This window comes from Papaver somniferum, unplaced genomic scaffold (genome assembly GCF_003573695.1).
Source record: "Papaver somniferum cultivar HN1 unplaced genomic scaffold, ASM357369v1 unplaced-scaffold_24, whole genome shotgun sequence".
NCBI lineage: Eukaryota > Viridiplantae > Streptophyta > Magnoliopsida > Ranunculales > Papaveraceae > Papaver > Papaver somniferum.
Window position 1 is genome coordinate 3,302,099 of NW_020634374.1, and position 26,131 is coordinate 3,328,229.

General features: G+C 41.2%; 1 protein-coding gene across 1 annotated transcript; it reads right to left on the reverse strand.

Annotated features, from left to right (window-relative positions):
* Window positions 1–202: 202 nt before the first annotated feature.
* On the reverse strand, window positions 203–2,926 carry LOC113340818 (reticulon-like protein B8). Its single transcript, XM_026585882.1, has 6 exons — window positions 2,775–2,926; window positions 2,113–2,314; window positions 1,836–2,016; window positions 1,601–1,742; window positions 713–782; window positions 203–550 (listed from the first exon to the last, which is right to left on the reverse strand). Exons 2-6 carry the CDS (start codon window positions 2,300–2,302, stop codon window positions 381–383), a joined length of 753 nt encoding a protein of 250 aa, XP_026441667.1. The 5' UTR covers window positions 2,303–2,314; window positions 2,775–2,926; the 3' UTR covers window positions 203–380.
* Between the last annotated feature and the right edge of the window lie 23,205 nt (window positions 2,927–26,131).

A 26,131-nucleotide genomic window follows, 5' to 3' on the forward strand; every position in this document is an offset into this window, starting at 1 on the left:
TATTGTCGTTGCGAGATTCTGATCCTACATCAACAACATTAGGCATCACAAAGTCAAGTTCTATGGCTGCTGATTTAGAACTCATTTGGTACTAGGGATCTTAAATTATAAAAAAAAATGCGGGCACCCGATCTAAGATTGTTTAGCTGCTGTACACCTGCATTTATAAGGAAAACAAATCTTCCCAGTGCATTTCACAACCTTGATAAAATATGTTTGCCTTAATAAGTTAATCAGAAGTTATTTTAACTGAGGGAATCTGCAATGAAGTTCACTACATATACAGAGATAAGTCACCATTATCAGTAACAGGGTTTACAGAACAAACTACAATGAGATGCCAAGGGAAACTAGCTGATGAATGAATACATTGCGCAAGTTTATTCACTTTTCCTTCTGCCTAGCTTTCGGTTTGACATTTTGCTACGTACACTAGCATCCATCTTGAAGTAGTGGTGTTGAAGCTGTCCGAGAAAATTATAAACGAAATTGTCGACTTGGTCATCATACCTCTCATAAAGCACCGGAAGAGTATGGGCAGCAATGAATCCTATATATACCACAAGAAAATCCACTTCAACACAGTGCAAAAAAAATGAAGTATTTGACGATGGAAAATGTAAATTTGGCATGGGATAATCAGTAACAGCTATATCCATCTGCACCATGTGCAGACAGTTTTAAGGTACAGGGTAGAAGCAACTTCACTCACCAATATACAGGACTGTCAGGAAATTAACCCAGCTTCCAATGATAGCAGCAACCCACAAGCTCATTACAACCTGATTTATTCCAAGTTTAAAACAGTATGCATTAGCGAACTTGAAGTAGCAGATTTTAGCAGTATGATCTAGCATTTGTACACTAGAAAGTAGGGTGGGAAAAGAGAACGGAAATATGATTATATAAATATAGCAAGCAACCCACAATTTTATGAACTTCGACTACCACATTTCAGGCCATCATTTACCCATGGGGGGTTTAAGGGTAATAACTCTTGCAGAGATGACGTTCCATTTAGCACAATTATGTGATGTGAGCTTTTCAATTAAGCTTCAGGTGTTAAATATCCAGTATATGCCAATGGCACATTTCAGGCTGTCATTCTAATTAAAGTAAGACTCTTGTTTTTGTACTAGGAATAAAATCCTAAGCCAACTCTGGTTGTTCCCCATAGGAATTGAATCCTGCAGCTAAGACAACTTGGAGAGCAAATTTCACCTAGACGGACCTAAGTAACGGGAAGCCAAACCAGCAAGCTGATCACAACCCGACCCAAAAACTTGCAGAGATGCAGGGAATGATAGCAGGGCTCTCTTTACTATCAACTTAAACTATAAAATGTTATGTTGATTAAGTGACGCTTCGTAGTGTGCAAAGACACTAAGGATAAACTTCGAGATCTAAAAGGGGATCTTTTTCTTACTGATTATAATAGATTTTCTATTTGTTATGCTAACTGCGATAATGGTAAAATATTTTACTGAAATCAGGGAAATTTTGACATATTGAAGGAGAGTACATCTATCCTGCAGAGAGTTTGTACCCCACTTGCTTTAGAATAAGTAAAAAGGCTAGTAAGGGTGTTCTTGAAACTTACCGCAAGAAACTGCTTCAAGTTTCCTCCAGTTGCAACATCCTGAAGAAACCCTAAGAATCTGTTAACTTCAGCACCGACTGTCATGGCTATATTGACAAACAAATCCTTCGGCAGAACAAGACGAGGCGGTCTCGATGGGGACCTGTTGTAGGAGGCCAATCATCAGTATAAGTTACCGCACATGCATAATCCAATTGGGAGGGGCGAGGGGTGAAAGCATGATTTCCCAACTTACCTGTTTAGCAACCCTGAAGCATTTGACCATAGAAATTGAGCAAGCATGCCAAGAGCTAAACCAAGGAACACAAGTGACAAAAGGTTATACTCAAGCCATTCAAAGAGCACCCAAATGAATGTAGCCCCAGATATAACACTTGCCGAGATCTTCTTGTTCCTCCATAACAACACATCCGCAGCTACATAGTCAAATTAAAATCGATCAATAAAGCATGAACAAAACGAAATAACCAAGATACAAAAACCGAGTACCACAAAATAATAACGTCGCTTACATTTTCCACCACCGAGAAGGTGATGTACTGGCTTCTCACGTCCAAAGAGTCTATTCAATTGACATGATACTGAATTTGTTTTGTCTTCCTCAAAGAATGATACTGTTTTATGCTTTGGTACACTATCTCTATCAGCAAATGTATCCATTATGTTGTTCAATAGATTCTCAGCTGTTATCCCTTCCGGCATTTTTCCTATTATCTTCAAAACCAAATAAATCCAACCTCAGATAATAATAAGCTCAAGAACCTTGGTTTAATCTACATGCACACATCTCAATCTCATCACATCTACTTTAGCAATAGCCTAATCAAAATTCTTTACACACATAGTCCAATCCGATCCAATCAAAACTCACTCATTCATCAATCCAAATTTTCCCCAAAAGTAGATCATTAAAAAGGTCAAAAGTTTACAATTGAAAGTTCAAAAAGAAAGGAAATCACATATAAGAGTATCTAATATTTCATTCCTACTTCACTTTTAAGTCAAATTGAAATCTCATTCAACAGTAAACTAAATACAACTAAATCTGATTCAATTCCGAACAGAAATTATTTAGAAAAATCTCAAACAATAATCAGTTCTTCATAATTTCTGAAATACTATTTCCAATCAACAATCAAAGAGCAAGAAGTATTTGAAGATCAAGAATACTAACCAGGTGAGTTCTTGGAGATTCTTCTGAGAGAGATTGATTGATGAGAGTTGCGTGAATGGTTCTGGTTTTTAACTTGGAAGAAAACGATAATGACGTGCTGAAATGAATCAGGCCATTTATATAACGGCGGAAATAAATTTATTTTAATTGAGTCAAACTTTTTAATTGAAAAGATAGTTGACTCAAGTCCGTGAGAGTCGTAATCTAGCCGGTTAATCAATCTAGAGATTTGCTAACCACTTGTATTATCTTAAAATATGGGATTAGCGTGATGATGATCAGGAAAAGTGTAAAGCGTCAAGATTTATTGTTTATATCGAATTTCTTTATCTATCACGTGTGTTGTGCTATTTGGGCATTGGGAGGAATAATATTACAGAAACTGTCTCTGTCACCACCGCACCAATTGGCTGAAACTTGAGATAATGGGACCCAATTGAGTAAAGTTAGTGATTTGTTTTCGTGGACGTTATGGAATGATGGTTGGGAGGTTGTTGTTTGGGTAACGTGACCAAGAGTCGAAGCTGCCCATCTAAAACGTGTTTGGCATCATTTTTTTCTTTTTATTTTGTAGAGATAAAAGAGTCCGGCACATTTTGATGGAGACGTCTCCTTCTCCTCGCCAAATAAAAGAGGTCTACATGTTTTCGGGATCATAAATCCTTACACAAAATATTACTAAAGCTTTTAAAAAGATCCATGAGTTTATTGTTTCTCCGGTTTGTAGTTCTCCTTTTTTGTTACATTTATCTCGTGATTTTTGGATTGCTTCCAGGTAGGTTGTTATTGCTGCACCGAAGTTGAGAAGCCCATTCCGATGTTTCAGTGGCTGCTATGCAGTCCCCTACTTCTTTGCTATGAGCCCTGATAGTAGTGGTTCTTTTCCCGATGATTCTCCCTGTCATATTATAAATAATAGAGTTGATTCCGATGAGTTCAATGTACTATCATAGTGGGTGTTAAAAGCAACGGTAGGCCGGTTGAGATTTAGAGTTTGCTTAGAGAGATTGTTATTGTTCGAGAAATACTGATGGGGAGACTGACATATACTAGTAACAGATTGCAGGTGATCAAGAATTAGTTTCCCAATAAGTAAAGGGTTGGGAGTAATATTTTTGAACACTCGGTCGCATCTGGCTTTCCAGATAAACCAGCTAATGGTGGCACAAAGTTCAGGCCAACTTCCTAGGGGGTACTAGAGGGAGTAAAGAAGAACCAGGATTTACACCAGTTAGAACAACTTTGGGACGGGAAAGTAATATTGTCTAGGTTTAGGTTACAAATAGCTCTAATGAATAGGGCATATTAGAAAAAACATACTCAGCTGTTTCAATAACGTTATTACACATAGCGCATGTGGGGTCAATGTGTTCTATGAACTTGGTCAGATGGCCACTAAAATGGAGGATATCAGTGTTAAGTTTCCAAGCAAATATTTGGATTCCAGGGAGAACATTGAGTTCCAAGATTTTAGAAGCAGTTTTGTCGATAGGCTGATGATCTTTGTTGTCAAGAACATCGTACAAAGATTTGGTTGTGAAGCTACCATCATCAAAGTAGTTCCATCTTAAGGTGCCAGGATAGCTAGGATTAGGAGTTATGGTAAGAACACACTGAACTTGGAAATGGGAGAGGAGAGAAGAGAGAAGGGGTAAATTTTAACAATCGCCACGGGCTACTAGAGAAATTCCATGGATATCAGCATCCATTTTCGAAGGGTCAAAGGGTTCTAGCTGATCTGGTAACCAGATACCCTTCCAAATGTTTATGCTAAGACCATCACCAACTTCCCAGCAGCAACGATCTTTGAGGATCATAAGATCCTTGTGGACACCTTTCCAAGCCCAAGAAGAGTTAGAGTTACAAGCAGAGTGAAAAGGTTAGAGAAAGGAAAATATCTAGATTTCATATTCTTAGCCCACAAAGAATTAGGTTGAGAAAACAGCTTCCGACGATATTTGGCAGTCAGGGATAGGTTCATTTTCCCCATATCTTTAATGCCATTACCACATTTTTCTTTTGCTTTGCAAAGGCCTTTCCAAGCTTTGGGGTGGAGACCTTTTTTCTTAGCATCTCCCCCCACCAGAAATCTCTGACTATTCCTTCGGATTTCTTAATGATGGTTTTGGGGAGGAGAAAGGAGGAGATGGTATAGACATGAATCGATTCAAGAGTAGTTTTAGGTAGGACATTTCTACCATCTTGCGAAAAATTCCTACCAACCCAGCCTTTTAGTCTAACTTCCATTTTCCCGACCACATTATCAAAACAGACAATATTAGATTTATTAGTAAACAAAAAGGTCCCTAGATATTTGTCTTCTAAAGATATTTTCTCAACTTTTAAAATGTTAATGATCATTTTTCCAAAGGCGTTTTTTACTTTGGGAGAGAAAAAGATTTCAGACTTGAAAAAATTAATCATTTTTCCTGACGTTTTGTCGTAGGATTCTAAAGTTTCTAGCATACCATTATCATGTTTGATGGTGGCTTTCCCAAATATCAGGCTATCATCCGCAAACAAAGGGTGACTAATCGAGAGGCTTTTTTGAGAAATTTTGAAACCAGAATAGTGCCTAAAGCTTCAGTACTGGATAAAGTTCTAGAAAAGGATTCCATAAAAAGGATAAAAAGGTAGGGCGAGAGGGGATCCCCTTGACAAAGTCTCCTAGTAATTTTGAAAGAAGTGCTAGGTGTTAGAGCACTGCTCGGTCGAAATCGCAAGCGTTGATATCTCAAGCTTGTTTGTCAAAACTACAAGTCTTGATTTCTAGTCTATTTATAGCTAAGTCTCGGATTAGGATAGAATGTGTAGTTGAGCTTTGGAATTCACGGAGTTCATCGATTGAAGACGAAGAACTACTAAGGGGAGCTTTTGGAACCTCGTCAACAAAAGGTATATGGAGACTTGAACTCACTTATCACTCAAAAGTCTATTTCTACTCTATCTCCTATTTGGAAAAAAGTCGTATATCTATATAGACTTCGATTATACACATTTGATATTTCGAGCTGAAATATGTGTGTTGATGGTGGTTTTTAGACAAGGGGTAAAATCGTAAAACCTTACGCATAGCATGACGTCACCGGTGACGCTAAACACATTTATTAGAACATTTAATGCACTTATGTAAAACATTACCAGGGTATCTTTTTTCAAATGCTAAACTAGGGTTTCGACACACAAAACCCTAAGCCGCACAATCACTGCGCATCATGGCAACTATGCCAAAACCAAATCCGCACAATCGCTGCGCATCATGGCAACTATGCCAAAACCAAAGCCGCACAATCGCTGCGCATCATGACAACTATGCCAAAACCAAAGCCGCACAATCGCTGCGCATCATGACAACTATGCCAAAACCAAAGCCGCACAATCGCTGCGCATCATGGAAACTATACCAAAACCAAAGCCGCACAATCGTTGCGCATCATGACAACTATGCCAAAACCAAAGCCGCATAATCGCTGCGCATCATGGCAACCATGCAAAAACCAAGCCGCACAATCATTGCGCTTCACGGCAACCGTGCCAAATTCGAGCTGCACAATCATTGCGCCACACGCGGCATTGGCACCTGCAAAGCGACGCTTGCGACCTGGCATGCCAAGTCGTGCAAACCTAGGACCAAGCCGCCACACGCGCCATTGGCACATGCCAAGCGACGCTTGCGACCTAGCATGCCAAGCCGTGGAAACCTAGGGCCAAGCCGCCACACGCGCCATTGGAACATGTCAAGCGACGCTTGCGACCTAGCATGCCTAGCCGTGCAAACCTAGGGCCAAGCCGCCACACGCGCCATTGGCACATGCCAAGCGACGATTGCAACCTAGCATGCCAAGACGTGCATACCTAGGGACAAAGCCGCTACGCGCGCCATTGGCACATGCCATGCAACACTTGCATTTTGGCATTGCCACCTGCACCCGAAGCGCAACCTACATCCAAGGTATTCCGCACAAGCCATTGGCACATGCCATGCGACCCTTGCACTTTGGCATGCCGCGCCTACATCAAAGGCCACGATTCCTCTCAAGATGCAAAATCTCGACCGCCGAAGGTCGCCACTGAGCCGACACATCTCTCAAGCTCAACTTATCAAACACCAGCGACATGCTACATGTTTTCCACGAAAACACTCGAGACGTCAATACATGTCACAAACTGGGGGATGCTCTTTAGGATTTTGCTTTGGCGGTTTACAGCGTGCGGCATACACAAAGGCCCGTTTCAAGACAGTGTATTAAGAATAAAACGGTTAGTAAATGCAGGAAGTAATGGTGAAACGCTTTTTCATTATGGAACATCAATTCCATAAAATTCCATCAATGCTATGCGTTACCACCTCTTCCCATTTAACTCATACGTTTCTTTTTCTTACGAGGCCAGAGTACGTTTCACTTAGACTTGTATAAACGGGTCTTACCTATTTCCACCAAGACAACAAGTTTTTGGTCAGGAGAAATACAGTACTCAGAAAGGAAACTTTGCTAGCTTTCCCAAAAGCTTTCACCTTCTGATACAAGTCAAGTAATACTCTTCCAGAACTGTTCTGGTCTCAACACTCTCTTCGCTTACCTCCCTAAACCATCCCTTCTCCTCTTCTTTGTAACCGAAGCAAATATGGAACGACCATTTCTTGGTTTAGGCCGGAGTTGTACAGATTGATCTCTCGAATCTAAAGTATTCCCGTGCAGTACATTTGTTTAGTGTTTAGATCCGTTTCTCACTCGCTTACCGGAATTACCAAAATCGGTAGAAACGATTTTCACCCATAAATAATTGGCGACCATAGTGGGAGATTGATCTTTCGGTTACAATGTCAGTTTTCAATCCTCGATCTCATACTTCGATCCAGACATCAGGACGGAAGAAGCGAGCGATCTGTTCAGGGATCCACAACTCGACTACCAGACAACCTACTTACCAGTAGAAAACCGCAAGAGACGGCTGGGGACTTCACAGAAATCGAAAGCAAACGATCCAGTCATCAAGTGACTCAAAACGACTAGGGAATTTCCACAATCGCGGCGGTGCTTCCAACAAAACTCGATCTTACACACGGAGGATCCCTTTTTCATCAGGAGATCCTGGAAACCGAGTAAGTCTTGCCTAGACAGAATATATGGTTTACAATTTCAAGTTTTCACGGGAATGATAAAACCGATAGCCATGTTATGTTTCATCCCATGTCATCTACCAACACGCAAAATTCACGATTCCGTATCTTCCCTAGGATGATCGTATCACTTACAATCATAACCAAAAAATGACATCATCCTAAAACGGTTCATCCCGAATAATAACCCAAAACCCCCATAAGTAGCACTTGTCTATCCACCCAGAAAATCAAAACCATAAGCCATGTGTTTCATTTGCCTTTCGAAAAAAAAAACAGAAGAATTTCAGAAGACATAATTGCATCCAAAGGAAGCCATTCAATGGTGGTTTGCCCTTCTCGAAGAAAACGTCTTTCGTCATTTGGAGGACCGCCTGTTTCAGATCCAACTTTTTGTACAACCTTCCAAGCTCTGCCTCTTGTTATTTGACCACGTCTGCAGAAGGACATTCGGTTACCTTGGCCTGCAACCTTGTATCTCAGAGAAACCCTAACGCCCGGTCTTTGTGGAATCAGTTGCATGCCCATGTGTACCTACCTTGCATCATAAAGATTACCAGTCACTATTCATGAGGTAGCTGACGCTACCACGGTAATTTTCAAAGATAAGAATAATATTTCTACAGATTTATGGAAGGCATGCCTATGGCTAGGGTTTGCACCAACACAAGAAACACTGGAGTACATACCTGGAATATGCTGGACCACTTTACTGCTATCGCGCCACACCAAGAAAGCGCCCACGCTGGAACCATCGCCCACGCCAAGCCAGCGTCCATGCCAAGCCATCGCTCGTTCCAACAAGATCCAGCGCTAACAACTTGCATCTTCCCAGGGCCAGCAGCTTGCATATTTTCCAGCGCGCCGACAGCTTGCGTCCTTCCAGCACCGGCTACTTGCGTCTTCCAGCGTTGATAGCTTGCGTCCTTCCGATACCGGCAGCTTGCATATTTTCCAGCGCGCTGACAGCTTGCGTCCTTCCAGCACCGGCAACTTGCGTCTTCCAGCGCTGACAGCTTGCGTCCTTCCGATACCGGCATCTTACATCTTTCTAGCGCCAGAAGCTTGCATCTTTACATCAGCTTGCATCTTACAACATCTTGCATCTTTACAACAGCTTGCATCTTTACAGCGGCTTGCATCTGTACAGCAGTTTGTATCCTCCCAGCGCTGACAGCTTGTATCCTCCCAGCGCTGGCAGCTTGTATCCTCCCAGCGCTGGCAGCTTGCATCCTTCTAGCGTTGCATTTGAACGCCCCGTAGGGAATCATCAATCCGATTTCATCACACGTAAAGATCAGGAACGACTTCTCCAAAATCAAAGCAAGGAAAATCAGCAAACCCCCTGGGTTCACGAAGATTCTCTTCCTGTCAAGAGACGCATGATTTCTGGGGACTTCACCCGACAAAACCGTGCGGTCCATGATGAAACATTTATATGAGATTCTATGTTCCCCAAGGCACAACGTCAAGACATATTCGCAGCCCTCAACCGCACCGCACCAGGGAAGCAGCCGTTTCCAACCAGAGAAATCGTTCCCAAACCCCAACCTCTCCTGGAAAACACGATTGATAGATGGAACTGGGGACTACACCATTGTTCGCCTGAAAGGTGTCCAGTTTGACATCCCACTGATTAATGCAGCCGCTCCGCTTCAATGTTCACCCGACAGCTGCTTCGCTTCAACGCTCGCTCCAGCAGCCGCTCCGCTTCACCATTCTCTCCATAAGCTGTTCTAGGATCCGAAGCCGACGCTTTAGCGTTTGGCTTCTTAAGTTTCGACATCCTCTCCAAGAGCCGAAGCTTCTTAAACGCCGCTTCTTCCTGCAAAGGGTCGTACCACCACGCTCCCCATGTCAAGGATCATGGTCACAGCCAGCCAATCTTCGTAGTCATGACCACCTTTTAATCCATCTCGCCAAAAATCGTGAGCATGGACAGTTTGCTCGCTTACGCATCCAACCAATCCTTTTACTTCCACGGAAGCCCATACAATTCCAGCCAACCTACTTTGTTACCACGAAAATGTAGTCTCTTCTGATTACATCTCCTACCAAGAACTGTTGTCGCTCATTCGTTGATACCAGCCAGAGCTTCACCATAGCAACAGTTAGTACAAAGATGGAAACATGTAAACCATACTTCAGGACTGAGGATATACACGAAATCCCTTCACTGTCAAAGCTCAGAAGACACAGTCAACCAAAAGTCGTACCCACAACAAGGTCATCTGCTCTTCAAGGGTGCAGTGTAAGAATATCATCACCTCTCTGTCTAGAAGACGCCTTCAACACTTTACGAGGCCGCGGAGGATCCCAAGCCTGCACTATCCAGAATATTTCATCATGTAATTTCTGAGCATCCCAGTGTCACATCCAGAAGAGTACGATAGGCTTATATCGAATCCCGTGGACGGGGATTCAAGGCGATGTAGTGAAAGTAGGTTATGCATGGGGACTACCAGCATGAGATGCTTTCACTCCTCTCAACCAGGTTATTATTGATTTCAACATGATCACTGTCGAGGTTTTACGAGCCGCGGGAATTTCTCAACATGAAGTCGTACATGTGCACCGAAGACTCCAAAAGCACGCCAGAAGGTTACATCAACATATTCATCCATGCCATCATATCAAACCGAAGTATAACTAGGGACTTCTCACCGCATCCCATTCCGTACGATAATCCAAGATTCAGAAGATGGTTCGAAGGATGTAGCTTGGAACAAAGTCCCGGGAGACTTGATAGAAGCATATCGGCAATGGAACGTCTCCCTATTTCATCCAGGGGTGACAAAAGTTTTCGACCATGCAAGCATTCACAACACATCATCATCACGATCAAAAGGTTCACTGAACAACCTAAGGTCAAGGATGGACCGACGACGCAACCACAATCTCCAAGATTATCCCTGACGTGATCGTTTCCGAGCATATATTTCATCCATCCGTCCCAATAATACAGCGGAGTTTTAGTAAACTTTTGGAATCCACTGGAGAGACACTGCAGAAGAAAACACGAATCCAGACGAACAACAGAAAAACAGAAGAGGGTCGATACCTCTTTTCATGCGGATAGATTTTTTAGAGATTGAACAGAATGAAAATTTCTTCTTGCTCCATGAACGGGAATAGGTGACTGGCACGCGACTATGCCACCCGGGCCCACAACATCCCTCCTGATTTTCACTGTCGGGCCGTTTTCACCTCCTAAGCGAGATCGAAACCTAAATATTCCCTCGTGGGAGATAGAGAATTCTGTTTTTTGTCCGATAAAGGGGCGGACCGTCAACATCCGAGTCCGTACGCGGATTCTACAGCGATTCTATTAAAGGGGGCTAATTAGGGTTTCGGCGTGTCAAACCCTAAACCGCAATCGCTTCCCTTGCAAGCACTTCCCTTACCAGCGTCATGCCTTGCCAAGCGCTTTACAGAGCGGCCCACATCCGTTCCATGCCCGTCAGTGCTAATTGGTCCCCTTCATGCCAAGTCCATGCTAGCAGCTCCGCCTCGCGTTCCAAAGCCTAGACTTGAAGACACCCAATCATACAGGGATTTGCGTAAAGCTACCAGATGAAAGGATTGCGGATGCTACCTTCCTCTCGAAAAAGATTTTTGAATAAGGAAAGAGTTCCCTGTTAAAGCCGCGCATGAAGAAAGGAGATTGGGCCTACAAGAGCAAGCCTTGCCACTCTCAAGACATCCGCGCTTTCCTTTCCAGTGCTAGTCTTGCCAACGCTCCACGTCAGCTTTTGAAACACTCTGCGCCTTTCATGATAATCCCATCCAATGCCAACGCTCCGCGCCAGCCAGGACAATCCACGCTTTCCATGCTAACGCCTTACAAGTGGACCATGTCAGAGCCTTGACGGCAACCTGCGTTTCCCCTTGTCGCGCTTCCCTTGACGACGCGATGCTTTGCCAAGCGGCCCACGCTCATTCCAAGCCTATTGGTGCCAATAAAGCCCTTTCATGCCAAGTATATGCTAGCAGCTCCGCCTCGCGTCCCAAAGCCTGGCCCCAAAGACACCTAGTGTGACTACTCATTTTCCCGTAGCCTACGTGATGTGTACAGCTCAAAGGATCTGATACTAAGGAGTGTCGATACCTTTGTTGAACTGATTAAGCTAAGCAATAAATGGTATCTAAGATCACAATAATAACAAAGAACATAAGACTAATGTAAAAGCCTCTAAGTTATCATGAGACACAAGATGTAACGTGGTTTGACATTTGTCTACGTCCACGGGGTAATGAGTGGTAGAATCATATTAAGTATGTGGTGGTTACAAAGATCTTAAATGCTTCCCAAAGTGATAGAGAGAACTCAAGTTGAAGTAACTACTTAAGTTCTAAACATTAAAGAGGTATAAGCTTAATACTAGATCTTCTCTCCTAGATATTGAATGCCCTTAATTTGTTGGTGAAGCTTGGTATTTATAGCCCCTTCTGCTCCTGGTATATCTTTGCTGCCTCTGGGTCCATCGTCTGCTGATATACCTTCCGTACCAGTGGTACCTCCGTCCACCGCATGCTTCTCCAGTTGTATCTCGCCACCTCAGCTGACCCACGTTCCTTTGGGAACTACCCAGCCTCAGTGCGTGTTGTACCTTCGTTCACCGCTTGCTTCCGCCAATCGGGTTTTGACACGCTTCCTCTCTTCACGTGCTTTGACTCATGCCTGTAGATAAGAATCAGAGCATTTAATGCTGATTGGATGCGTCATCTACCTCTGTCCCTTTGCCAGCTGACCCTATGTAGACTAGACTTTTTCTTCCTTTATCTTGACCGTTCACGTCCTTTCTCTTGGGATGATATTAAACGGATCTGCGGAGGTATCCCTTGCTACTCAGGCTCCTCTGTCTAGCGAAGGTTATACAGTTTTAGACACATATGCGGCCACTAAGATCGTGACACGTGCTCTGCAAAATATTGGTATTCACAGTTTTCCCCTTTTCTTTCATCTTCTGCCGTTTGGTAGAAGTGGAAGGAAACTTCCGTTACGCCGCCAATTTTGCACGTACCGATTGGGTGGCCCTACATGTCCTTTCATGCAATAACTTCCCCTTGAATTTAGGGACATCCAAAAATTTTTGGATTTTCCAGCCGTCTATAAGAGGAGAACAAAGAGAAGGGAATTTCATTAACTCCCTTTCCTTATTTTCTTCCGAACTGCCGCTCTCCATCACTTTTGTGGAGATGTTCTTCTGCTGTTAGCTTCTCTTCCTCCTGTTTTCTTCTTCAATTCTCATCGTAATGTTGGATTCATTGTGTCGATCGTACAAGTAAGTGATACTCACTTTCGATCATGATTTTCTTCTTGTAGTTATTGTTATACTTGCATGTGAGAATTTTCGCTCGTTCTTAACTGCTTGTGATGATTGGGAACTTGGGTTTTGTTCCAATTTGGCTTTTGATGTTAATTTTGCCATGATTGTTTCTTCGCCTGCCAGTTTGGTCGTGTGATCAAAGATTTTCGCTTTTGCGTTATGATGTGTTCAAACAGGTCTTTTTGGTTGGTTTATAAAACCCATGCCCAAAATTTCTCGTTTCTGCCCCTTTATTTGCCTTTTGGAGGTACTGTAATTTTTCTGCTGCCATTGTTGATGATGAAGTTTTTCCTGATGGTGTTATCTATAATGAGGCTTCCGAAGAAACCTACGCGTAAAGGGCCGAGGGTGTCTTCGTCGACTGATCCTCCTTCGCGGATAGATCATCCTGATGCTACGCCATCCCCTCCTCCTGAGGATACTGACGTGCCTGCGATTGCTGATATATCTACGGATGTTGAAGAGGCCGCGGAGTCTGGGGCTGAAGAGTTTGATGTTGAAGATCTTCCTCTTCCTCCTCCTCATTATGAGCTGCAGAGGCTTCAATTACGTGACAAAGATGGCTACAGTCACTTGTCCCTTGCTGAGATTGCAAAGAACTTTCGTCTTCACATGTTTGAGATCCTTTTTGTTAATGGCCCTGATGTCCTCACCGAGTCTCTCATTCGAGATTTTCTTTACGATAAGAACAACCTTTTGATTAGTGTTGGTCAGCTGGCCGCTGGTATGTTTCTTCATCTTTATAGTGGAAAGGATTCTTTCTATTATGATGTCTTATCCACTAGGGATGACCCGGCGAGCAACACTCAAGTTCGAGGAATCTATCAGTATACTGGTAATTACTAGCGTGCCCTTTGTGAGTGCTGGTATCGTAGTAGGGGAAAGACCACCTTGGAGTCTTATGATCCCTTTGATGAGGGGAGATCTAAGCGAGAAGACTATACTCCCGCCAACTTCAATGACCACCTATGCTGATGCTATTCAAAAGACTAACCTTCTTCCTTGGAGCGTTGTCCCTCGTCGCATCCATGTTACTACTAGGCAGATTAGGGAAGGTAACAGCCTTCGTTTGCTGGAGGAAATTGACAAGACCGGTTTGACTACGATCCCATACTACGCTAGGATGTCTCTGCCAAAGTCTGACTGCATTCGTCTTGATCATGATGAACGTTGGGCTCGTACTCCCCTTCGTGTGTTTGGTCCTTGGGCCTATGGTTTTACCATTGCGGACCCTTCGGTTCCTCACTCAGCTCGTTCTCTGCCTGAGAAGTATAATGGTTATCAGCCTTGGGTTTTCAATCTTGTTGCTTCTCACGAGGAACCCTTGTTGTAGCGCCTTTGTCCTGCTTAGGTAGCTTCGTCTGCTATGGTATCTTTGCTAACTTTAGCGTCTTTATTTCGATGGCTTCCAGTCCGCCCCTGCTTCTTCTGCTGGGACTTCTCAAGGCTCTGCTGGTAATTCCGTGGCCACCAGGACTAGGAAGAGGAAGGCTTCGTCTGGTACACCTGCGGAGGTAAGGATCATACCTTTGTGTTTATATATTCCCTAGTACCTTTCCCCTGATTCTTAGCTGTCGAATGTGTTTCTTTTCAGTCTTCTCAGAGGAAGGGAAAGCTGAAGATCGTGGTTGATCTTGATGCCTTGGATGATGACCCTAAGGCTGCCGTTGAGGAACCTGTAGACGAAGATATGGAGGATATCTAGGATACTGTCTTTAGTCCTCACTTGGATGACATTGAAGAGGATTTTTCCAAGGATAACCCTAGCCCAGTCCGAGCTGCTTCCGTTGAGGGTGAGAACCTCCTTGCTGGTGCAGGTCCTCAGTTGATCGAGCCTGTTAGTATTCAAGCACCTGCGCCTACGTTGTCTCTGAAGATGCCTTCGCTTTCTGCTCCTTGCAAGGCTTTGACCACCGTTTCTGCTACTGCTGGAGCTGCTGTTGTAGCTTCGAAGAGCCTTCCTTCGTCTCCCGCTACTTCCCTCCAATCTAGCGGTTCATTTGCTAAGGTTGTTGACCCTTCGGCGAGGGCTGGTAGCTCAGATTCTCAACATAAGAATAAGGTTGTTATTTCACTAGCCAGCTTCTCCTTCGATGCTGCTCCTGCTTCACTAGGGAGTGCTCGGTCTGTTTCTACTGTCCCTGCTAGAAAAGTTGTTGGAGTTCCACCTTCGTCACCAAACTGGCCATACTGGGAAATCTTCCTTCTGCTGGTGATATGGATTTGGGCGGCTCTCAAGCTATTCCTTATGTTCCTAGCTCTTCCACCATGCCATCCCTCTTTCGTGGTGAGGGTTCAGTTGTCGTGCCCCTTGATCGCGTGCAAACGAACGAGGGTGAAGTTGCTGAGTCTAGCCAAGGTCGAATGTCGGAAAACTTGAGCTTAGGTAGCTCTGATGATGTTATTCTTGATTCCATCCTTCGTAATTCCAAGAGTCCCTTTGCTGTTGGAGTTGACCATCATCATCTTCGTAGTTCTTTTGAGATAGCTTCGCAGTTGGATGTCTTGTCTGCTCAGTACCGTGCTACCAAAGACTTGTTCTTTGATCCTGATTGTCTTTGTTCTATTCAAAGATTTGGTGAGATCCGCGGGGTAACATTCAAGAAATGGAAGCTTTTATGGATACCTACGCCAGCTTTCTCCCTCGTCTTTCAGCATTCTCGGTAAGTGTTTCTTGCTTTGTCGTCTTTCTTCTCGATTTACTCCATCGCCTGCTCTCATATTGCATTGTTTGCAGCTCTGCAAGCAAATTGACGTTAGTTATACCTTGTTTAAGGTATATAGGGCTAAGTGTACTCATCTGAGTGCCTTGCTGGAGCGTGCTCGTCAAGACTATGCCCTTGCTATTGCTCAGCATCCTTAGTCTAGTGATGCTGCTTCAATTGCTAGGATATCTTCGTTGGAGGGTGACCTGAGGAAGACGCGGAGGTCTCTGGAAGCTTGATTATTGGCTATTGAGAGAGATAATAACGCTGCTAAAGTTGCAGAGGAGGGTCGTAAAGATGCTAATTCTGCCTTAACCATTGAGTCCTCCAATTCTATTGGTTAGTTTTTTCCTTCTCCTTAGCTTGTTTCTTTACTTTGTAGTTGCTTGGTTCTGAGACAACCTTCGTCTGCCATCCAGTAGTTCTAGTGAACTTAGATATCTCCAATATCAAGTGGCTAATATAACCTCCAACGTCTGGTATTACCAAAAGAAGTCTGATAGGTTGATGAATGTGACCGTTCATAATGAGGCCCATCTTTCCCTTGAGTCTGCCCATACTACTGATTTAGTGAAGCAGATGGATGCGCTTCGTAAGGAGTGTGACGAAGCCCTTAGATGGAAAGAAGGTTTTATTTTAAAACAAAATGAGGATATTTCCTTAGTTGAGAAACGTCTCTCTGCTCAAGAAGTTATTCATAATAAATATCATGCTGATTTTGAAGATGCTTGCGCTTCTTTAGCCAAGGTCACTGCAGAGCGTAATGTATTGACCTCCGAGGTCTGCTCCCTTAAGAACAAACTTGTCGACGCCGGCTCCGTGCCTTCTTCTATGTCTCATGCATCCTTAGTAAAAATATTTGAAGAGTTGGAGAATGTGTACCGAGCTTTATCCTCTGAGAATGCGTCGCTCCGCATAGATGTTGACGATCTTCGGACTGAAATGGATACCCTGTTGGATGATCTTGATACGTCTGAGGTGGACCTTGCTGAAGCTCAGCATAGTTTAGAAGAGTCTCATAGCCATGCCGGAGGTAGCTTAGGATGACTATTCCCTTCGTAGTATTCCTCGTATCTTTAGTTGCTTTGCATTGTCTCTAATATCCTTCGTATCCTAGGTCTCCAAGAGCAGCTGGTGGGTGCAAATGCTAAGATCAGCAACCTCGAGGGTCAGATATCCCAGTTGGAAATATCTCGCCAGTTTAATGCTGCTGCTAAATTTAAGGCTGAGGTTCTTCAGCGAGCTAACGATCAACTCAGCGCTCAGCTTAGGGAGAGTCATCAGAAGTCGGCTTCTGATCTGTCAGCTCAGGCTTCTGAGATGGAGGCGCGGTTTAAGCGTTCTGCCATCGATTATATCAGCAATGCTTTTGCGGAGGCTGAGCTCCAAGCGGAGGGTGTCACCTTTCCTCGTCTTCCTTATCCTTGATTGTGTTATGCTGACTTCGTTTTTAACCGAACTCCTTTGTTGTATTATGACCCCAGCTGAGGGGACTTCGTTGTCTCCTTTCTTTTGAAACAATGCTCTGTTATTTGTAATTGTCGGACCTTTGTCACCTGCAACTTTTGGGGTGTGTTAGTCTTCTTTTGGTAACTCTATCATGGTACCTTTAAATTCATATATATATATATATATATATACATATATATATGTAGACGTATTGTGTCTAATTATTTGCACGTTCGAGTCATCACTAGGTGCTAAGGTATTTTTATCTTTTTAACCTTTGGTGGAACATTCATCATCCTACGTTAGTATCCTTTGGCCAGAAGGTACCATGGTGGCGAGGGTTCCTACGTGGGCAATATTTTTCCTGTAACCCTACGCGTTCAGCGTGATTGCTGCTTTACTTCGACAAGGTATCTCTCTTTATGGGATATATTGCTTATTATTTGCCTTTTGGAGGGATTCGTTTGCCCTTAGGATCCGAGATTGACATATGCGCAGTTATGTCGTGCCTTGTCTCATCGTCAATTCTGACGGAGGGTGTATATTCTAACCCACTTTGTTTTAATCAACATACACTTTCTCTTAGCAAAAAGTTTCTTTCATTGATTAGTTAGGTTTATAATACCTTTGATCAGGGATAGAACATGGTGGGCTTCCGCCCCTTCCCTTCTTCTCTTGAGTGATAATGATAAGCACGAAAGTACGACGCATTTTCACCCATAAATACATTAGCTGAGACTCATTTTATCACTAATAAAATTGTTTTAAGTCTTTTCAAGGAAATAAGATCTTTTGGAAAAATAGATCGAAAAAAGTGTTAAAAGAAGCCAAAGGAACTGATAAAGGCACCCATCATTTCAGATACGGTCACCCAACTTGTTAAAGACACCCAACAAATGAACAAATGGATAGAGGCACCCTCTTCTTCTTCGTTTGAAACAGATTCACATAATTTATGGGAGATCTCAAAGATTTAAGGCAAAGATATCTTGTTTCCTATTATACAAGAAGTTTTCATATCTTGAAGTTAAAAGAGATAATATATTGATAAGTTTGTTTTTATTGAAAATGATAAAGAAAATCTGTGGTTTAATTTATAAATAAAAAAATAATAATATCCCAAGGATTTTATTCTAGCAAATAGAGGAAAATGTGTGATAATGGAGAAAGAAATTATTCCTGAGATATCTTTCATCAAAGAGAAGATCTGGCGGAGTTATTGAAGAATATTTTGAAAAGATGTTTGAGTAATGGGTTGTTGTGTATAAATAGGGTGCTAATAGGACCAAACAGGGGGAAGAGAGGGGGGAGTTTTGGTAGAGCAAAATTGTTGCGTTTAATTTTTCTTCATTTTCACCATTGTAAACACCATTTGAGCTATTAATTATATTTTTTGAGTGTGTTTTCATCATGAGAAGCTAAACCCCAACATTGGGTCGACGGAGGAAGCCGAACTTCACACATGGGTGAATTTGTATTATTTTCTGTATGACTTTTGCACTTATTTTAAATTTATTTATGATTCGAATTAATTAGTTATCATTTTATTAGATGGGTCATGCTTGCTTAGATGTTTGATGTCCCATGCTTAAGATTTATAACTAATGTTTTGAGGATCTACTTTGGCAAAACAAGATTCGATGTTTTATTAATTTATTGAACTTTAATTATTGAGAATAAATAAATTGAACCATGTGTTATGAATTCGGTGGAATCCTAGTCCCAATGAATCTCTCTTTTATTTATTATTTTATTTAAACCTTTAAATTTAGTCTTCACAAGTCTTAGAGTTTGAATCCTTACTACAACAACGACAATCAAAAACATTAGCATTTTGGCGCCGCGACACGGATTTGTTTTTAGATTAATTTTTTAGGTTTATTTATTTTTATTTTGTACAGTATTTTCATTTCATTTTAGATTTTTTTTCCTTTTTATGCATTTCTTTTTGTATTTCTTTTCAGGGACTTTTTGAGAATGATGACTTTTTCTGAGAAGACGTCACCTATGATGACGCTGGCGGAATATATGCATAGAAAGTCAAATTATCAGGAAACCTCATCTGAGATGACGCTTGTTGAATATATGCGTAGGCAATGGTATGGAGTTTCTACTCTACATGAGGTAAGTGAAGAATCTCCTCTAGAGATATATGAGAAGTATTACAAACACACACCGCCTAGTTTGGAACAAAGATTGAGAGTTCTTGAATGTCAAAGATTATTTGCTGATGATGATGAATCTGGTAGTGACTCTCTGTTCCAAACAGAACATATAGATGAACCTGTGGATGATTATGTGGATGATTTGCCTAATTCCATAGATGAATCTACCTCACAAGATCATCCACCCGACTTAGAGGTTGTTTCTAGATCCCTAGACTTCCAAAAGTTGCCTAATTTAGGGTTAGAATTATGTGATTCTAAAGTATTGTTGGATTACTTTGCATCTAAGTACCCAGAGGACTTGCCTATTCCTGATATCGTTCATGAATCAATTGATATTTCCCCAGTCTCAATAGAATCCCCATATTTTGTTCTTTACGCACAACCTTGTGCAGTAAAAACTTGGTTTAGGGGTAAATCTTGGTTTTTGACAGTTTCAATGTCACCATATTTTCATAGCATAATTGTGAAGCTGTCGTTTGTAAATACTGTATTTTGGGTTGATCCCCAAATTTTCAGACTGTTAATTTTTGGGGATCCTTTTTGTATATTCCAGTAGGTGTACTTTTATCTTATTTATTTTTATATTTTGTTTACTTTTTCCATTATGAATTTCCCATCTTAAGTTTTGTGTTGGATGACTCAATTACATTGAGGGCAATGTAATATTTAAGTGTCGGGGAGTGGTTAACTTTTTACTTTAGTGTTCCAGGAGTTTCATTGCAAATTATGATCAGCTGTTGAGCGGGTCTATTGAAGGTTTGTAGGTAGTTTATGACCAGCTGTTGAGCGGGTATTAAAAAAAATTTGTAGTTGTTAGGGTTATGACCAGCTGTGTAGCGGGTCTTTTCTTTTTTCTTGCACATTATGACCAGCTGTGTAGCGGGTCTCTTTCTCTCTATCTTATTATATGACCAGCTGTGTAACGGGTCTTTAAAAAAAACAAATTATGACCAGCTGTGTAATGGGTTTATCTCTCTATCTTATTATATGACCAGCTGTGTAGCGGGTCAATTTTTCTGTTTTTCTCGAGGACTAGAAAAATGTAAGTGTGGGGGAATTTGATAAGAACGAAAGTGCGACGCATTTTCACCCATAAATACATTAGCTGTAACTCATTTTATTAATAATAAACTTGTTTTAAGTCTTTTCAAGGAAATAAGCTCTTTTGGAAAAATAGATCGAAAAAAGTGTTAAAAGCAGCCAGAGGAACTGATAAAGGCACCCATCATTTCAGGTACGGTCACCCAACTTGTTAAAGACACCCAACAAATGAACAAATGGATAGAGGCACCCTCTTCTTCTTCATTTGAAACAGATTCACATAATTTATGGGAGATCTCAAAGATTTAAGGCAAAGATATTTGGTTGCCTATTATACAAGAAGTTTTCATATCTTGAAGTTAAAAGAGATAATATATTGATAAGTTTGTTTTTATTGAAAATGAGAAAGAAAATCTGTGGTTTTATTTATAAATAAAAAAAAATAATATCCCCAGGATTTTATTCTAGCAAATAGAGGAAGATGTGTGATAATGGAGAAAGAAATTATTCCTGAGATATCTTTCATCAAAGAGAAGATCTGGTGGAGTTATGGAAGAATATTTTGAAAATATGTTTGAGTAATGGGTTGTTGTGTATAAATAGGGTGCTAATAGGACCAAACAGGGGAAGAGAGGGGGGAGTTTTGGTAGAGCAAAATTATTGTGTTTAATTTTTCTTCATTTTCACCATTGTAAACACCATTTGAGCTATTAATTATATTTTTTGAGTGTGTTTTCATCATGAAAAGCTAAACCCCAACATTGGGTCGACGGAGGAAGCCGAACTTCACACATGGGTGAATTTGTATTATTTTCTGTATGACTTTTGCACATATTTTAAATTTATTTATGATTCGAATTAATTAGTTATCATTTTATTAGATGGGTCATGCTTGCTTAGATGTTTGATGTCCCATGCTTACGATTTATAACTAATGTTTTGAGGATCTACTTTGGCAAAACAAGAGTCGACGTTTTATTAATTTATTGAACTTTAATTGTTGAGAATAAATAAATTGAACCATGTGTTATGAATTCGGTGGAATCCTAGTCCCAATGAATCTCTCTTTTATTTATTATTTTATTTAAACCTTTAAATTTAGTCTTCACAAGTCTTAGAGTTTGAATCCTAGTCCCAATGACAGCTTCGGATCCGTAGGTTAGTAAGAACGGAAATTCTCCCGTGGCTTCCCTTCTTGTAGTGCGGTAGGCCCATAGGACATTGTGTAGCTGTTCGCACCATCTCTTCTTGTATGTCCCCAGCTTCTTCTTTAAGTTCATCGCTATCGTCTTATTAATGGCCTACGCTTGTCCATTGCTCTTAGGGTATATCGGAATGGACTTGTTTTTTCTGAATATTGAAGGTGTTAAAGAGCATATCTATATTCTTTCCCTCCAATTATTTGCCATTGTCAGAAACTATGGCTGCTGGTATTCCGAACCTGCAGATGATTTGCTCGAACAAGAACTTGAAGACATCCGTGTCCCTAATTCTTTCCAAAGCCCTTGCTTCCACCCATTTGGTGAAGTAATTCGTAGCTGCAATAAGATATCTTCTTTTTGACGACCCTTCTATCAAAGGTCCAACGATATCAACATCCCATTTGGCGAATGGCCAAGGGCTGATGACTGAGTTAAGCTCCGTTGCTGGCGCTCTGATTTTTCTTGCGTAGCATTGGCATCTTTCACAACGCCTTGCTGCATTCTTCGCATCTTCTCCCATGCTCAGCTAATAGTACCCTTGCATTTTAGCTTTGATTGCTAGTGACCTTCTTCCTCTATGATTGCTGGCCTCTCCGCTTTGTATATCATGCAATATCCTTTTACCTTCGGTTTGTGAGAGGCATCACATCAAAGGTCCAAAAAATGACCTCTTATACAATACCCCGTCTTGCAGGTTGTACATTGTTGCTTTTGACGTGAGTTTTCGTGCCTCCTTGACATCTGCTGGTAAAGTACCTTTGTCGAGGTATTGGTGAATTGGAATTCTCCAATCGTCATCAGCTTCATCTTCATTGTTTTCATCTGACATGGGTTTATCTTCGTCAGACTCCTCGGCTTCATTGTCTGGTTCCTACATTCTTTCGTCTTCTTTTTCTTTTTATACTTCCCTCATAGCCCTGGTTTGGACAGCTAAGGTACCTTCGGTAGCGGAGGTTAATCCATCTATCGAAGGTTCATAAATTCTCCCAATTTGGATTTAGGTAGTATTTTTGTCCTTCAGCATTTATGATATGAATGCTAAGGAATTTGCGTGTTTGTTGTCTTTTCGGCCGACATGCCTAAAAACGACGTTATTGATCTTCGCCGCATGTGGTGTGATTTTGAAAACAACCTACAAACTGACCTGCAAGTGCACAGGGTCAGTTGTAGCTAGTGATGGGAAGAAAGGGTTTGTCCACAGGGACTTGGAGAGGGCTATTGAAGTTTCCTAGATAGTCTGAGCTAGTGACAGGCAGTGAAGTTAAGAGACAAAGAAAAAAAGTAAATTCAGTGGCAGTGAGCCAAAGGCAGTGGCAAAGAATAAGAAAAACTAAGAACAACTTAACCAAAACAAAACATGAAAAAGAAATTGTGGATGGGAAGTGTAAGGAGATGGATGAGAATTCCCTTCACCTAGCTAGTTCACCTAGGTTAAGTTTTTGTCAAATGTCTAGTTAACTAACCTTACAGCCTTAGCTAACCCCTAGTATTGGCTGTCTGTTTAAGGCACAACCAATCACAGACTAACTAGGCAGTGGCTTACTAACTAATGTAGCTGATTAACTCCTTAGAGCCACCACTGACCCCTAGCATTAGTGGTCTTCTTACAGCACCACTAATCACAAATCAGTTGGGCTTTTAGGAGTCTAACTAGCCTAAGCTATTTTGAGTTCAGCAAAAACCATCCTAATAGCATAACCATCATGGTTCAGTTGTCTTCTCACCCTAGTGGGGAATTAGAACATGTTGCAGTTAGGAGTCTTCATGGTTGTCAAGCATTCAGACTCAAAATAAGAGCATGTGAGTTAAACAGGGGAATTACAGGATCATGTGTAGAAACAATACAAACATACTAATTAACACAAACATAACATGAACAATACAATCACATGATGAAACTGATATTTAATTGAAGAAACTAACATTTAAACAAAATCTAAGAACCAAACAGTGAAGCATAAATTGAAATTGGAAAACAAAGAAATCTAAAACTAAACCTAATTGACACACTGGCTAGTCCAGGTATGTCAATTTCACAACCCATGACCCCAATTTATAGTCAGTTACAATTCCCCCAAAATACCCAAATGTCAGAAATTAGGGTTTCACAAAAAGGTGAAATTGACTTACCTAATACACTGATAACAACTCTAAATCTTCCCCCCATGCTTCTGTTGATCCAATCGCATCTACCCATGCTCTGATTTCTTCTCCAACTTCACCTATTCTACCAATTTCAAACCTAGGGTTTCTGTGAAGAAAAGGGGTTGAAATCGATAGAATATGTGTCTAGAGAGGTAGGGTAATGATGGGTTATGATTACAAGTAGCCATGATGGCTTTTGGAAGAGGCGTGGTGGTGGTTGAGGCAGAGGCAGGCGGAGTTGGTGGCGGACATGGTTTTTGCAGAGAGAATGGGGAAGAAGATGGGGTGAGCTCGATTAGGTTTTGGCTAGGGGTTGTTTGGTTTGTGGGATATAAACTTAGGTGTTTGAGTGTTGAGAGGGATCATCGAAGTTTGATGTATCGCAAAGCAAAACCGTGGGATGATAACTTCTGAAACGGATCTAACGGAGAAATTGAGACAGATCATGAGCGACCGTTGGATGCAAAAATACAACGAAACTGACGGCTCAAGATGGAGTTAGGTGCTGTAGTGTAAGGCGGAGATATCAAACTTCGATGCACAGCAAGGGAGCGACCGTCGGATGCTTCTGAGAACTGATCTGATGGCTGAGAACGGAGGCGTTTTTGTGTGTAGAAAATGAGGTTGTGCGCACCATTCTGCGCGGCTTCCTTGCGTGATTTCTCCCGGCTTTTCACTACTTTTCTGCTCTTTTTGCTCCGCAAGTCATCCAGACTTTATTTATTACCTAAAAATGCAAAATTAATTAATAAAAATATTTATTCTTGAAAACAATGAAAATACAGAATATGGGATAAAATGTAGAATTACTGCACAAAAGATGAGTTAAATGCCAAGAAAAATATATAGAAATATGCACTTTTTAGGACTCATCAAATACCCCCAAACCTGAATTTTACTTGTCCTCAAGTAAAACAAAACTAAGGAAATCCTACCTATACCACTGTCGCTGGTCTCTCGAATGCATTTAGCGTATGCACTAAGTCTTTTAAACCACTAAGTGTCCCTAGTGGACGAGTTGAAGTCTCGTGAAGGTTTGCTTAGAACGTACCTACAAAGTTCTAGGTCAAAATATAAGCTCATATTCCATCAAATGTGACATGTGCAAAACAGTTTAAGCTCACAGCAAAATGGAGATGTCAATCTAGCTATCGAAGGCACAATCCTAGCACTGATAACAAAAAAAAGACATGTGATAAGAGTGTAAAGTGTATCTACACATGTGTAAAGAAAGATCTGAAGTTATGACTACTAATCACCAAGAGATAGTTTCTCAGGCTAAGAACTGAGGTCGAAATCTAGCTAGCTGTCCGGACTTTACGAGAATTGTGAATGAGTTGGAGGTATTTCACAATTGCTCGCGTTGTACATCAATGGCATACACCCTTCTTGCTTATTACAACAAAACAACAAAATGACTCTTTACATGACTCTTATTTACATTGACTATTGTCTTTTTATTTTTGGAACAAGAGATGATGGAATTGATAAATACTTGATTTTTTTTGTATTTTTTTTTTTTTTTTTTAAGGAAACACTTTTGATACATAACAAAAAGAAACAAAAATTACATGACACTTTGCAAGAGGTAGCCCTTTTTGATGCACCCAGTTAAATTCGATGGTTGTCTTTCTTAATGTAACCTCCACCTTCTATCCCAACCAACCAAAGAACAAGCTAGTCCAGTTTCGTTCAGTATTCTAAAGTGATTGGCAATCGTAACTTCCTATCCAACACCTTGAAGATCGAGGCCATACATGTATTGGTAGATCGTGCGCGTGCAAATTTCTTATCACTATGTGAATTGTGCTAGAATCAGGGTGCCTAAATATCTAGACTAAGACTCCTAATAAAAATACATATTTGCACAAGAGTCAACATTTCAAGGTAAATGAGCTCCATTTTTATGATTTTTTAATTTTTTAATTTTTTTTGAATTTTGATTTTTCAATTTTTTTTGGAATTTTTCAATTTTTTCAAAAAGAAGAAGGAGTTCGTTTTCAATTATGGCAAATTATCATGGTATCTACTCTATACCCCCAAACCTAAACTAAACATTGTCCTCAATGTTTCAAAATATGGAAAGAATTAAAATGCAACATATGGAAAGGGACATGCTCAGTAGAGTAAAAGGAGAGAGAATACCCGATTTCGGCGAAAGCAGAATTAAAACTCCGTTATTCAAGGCAAAAATC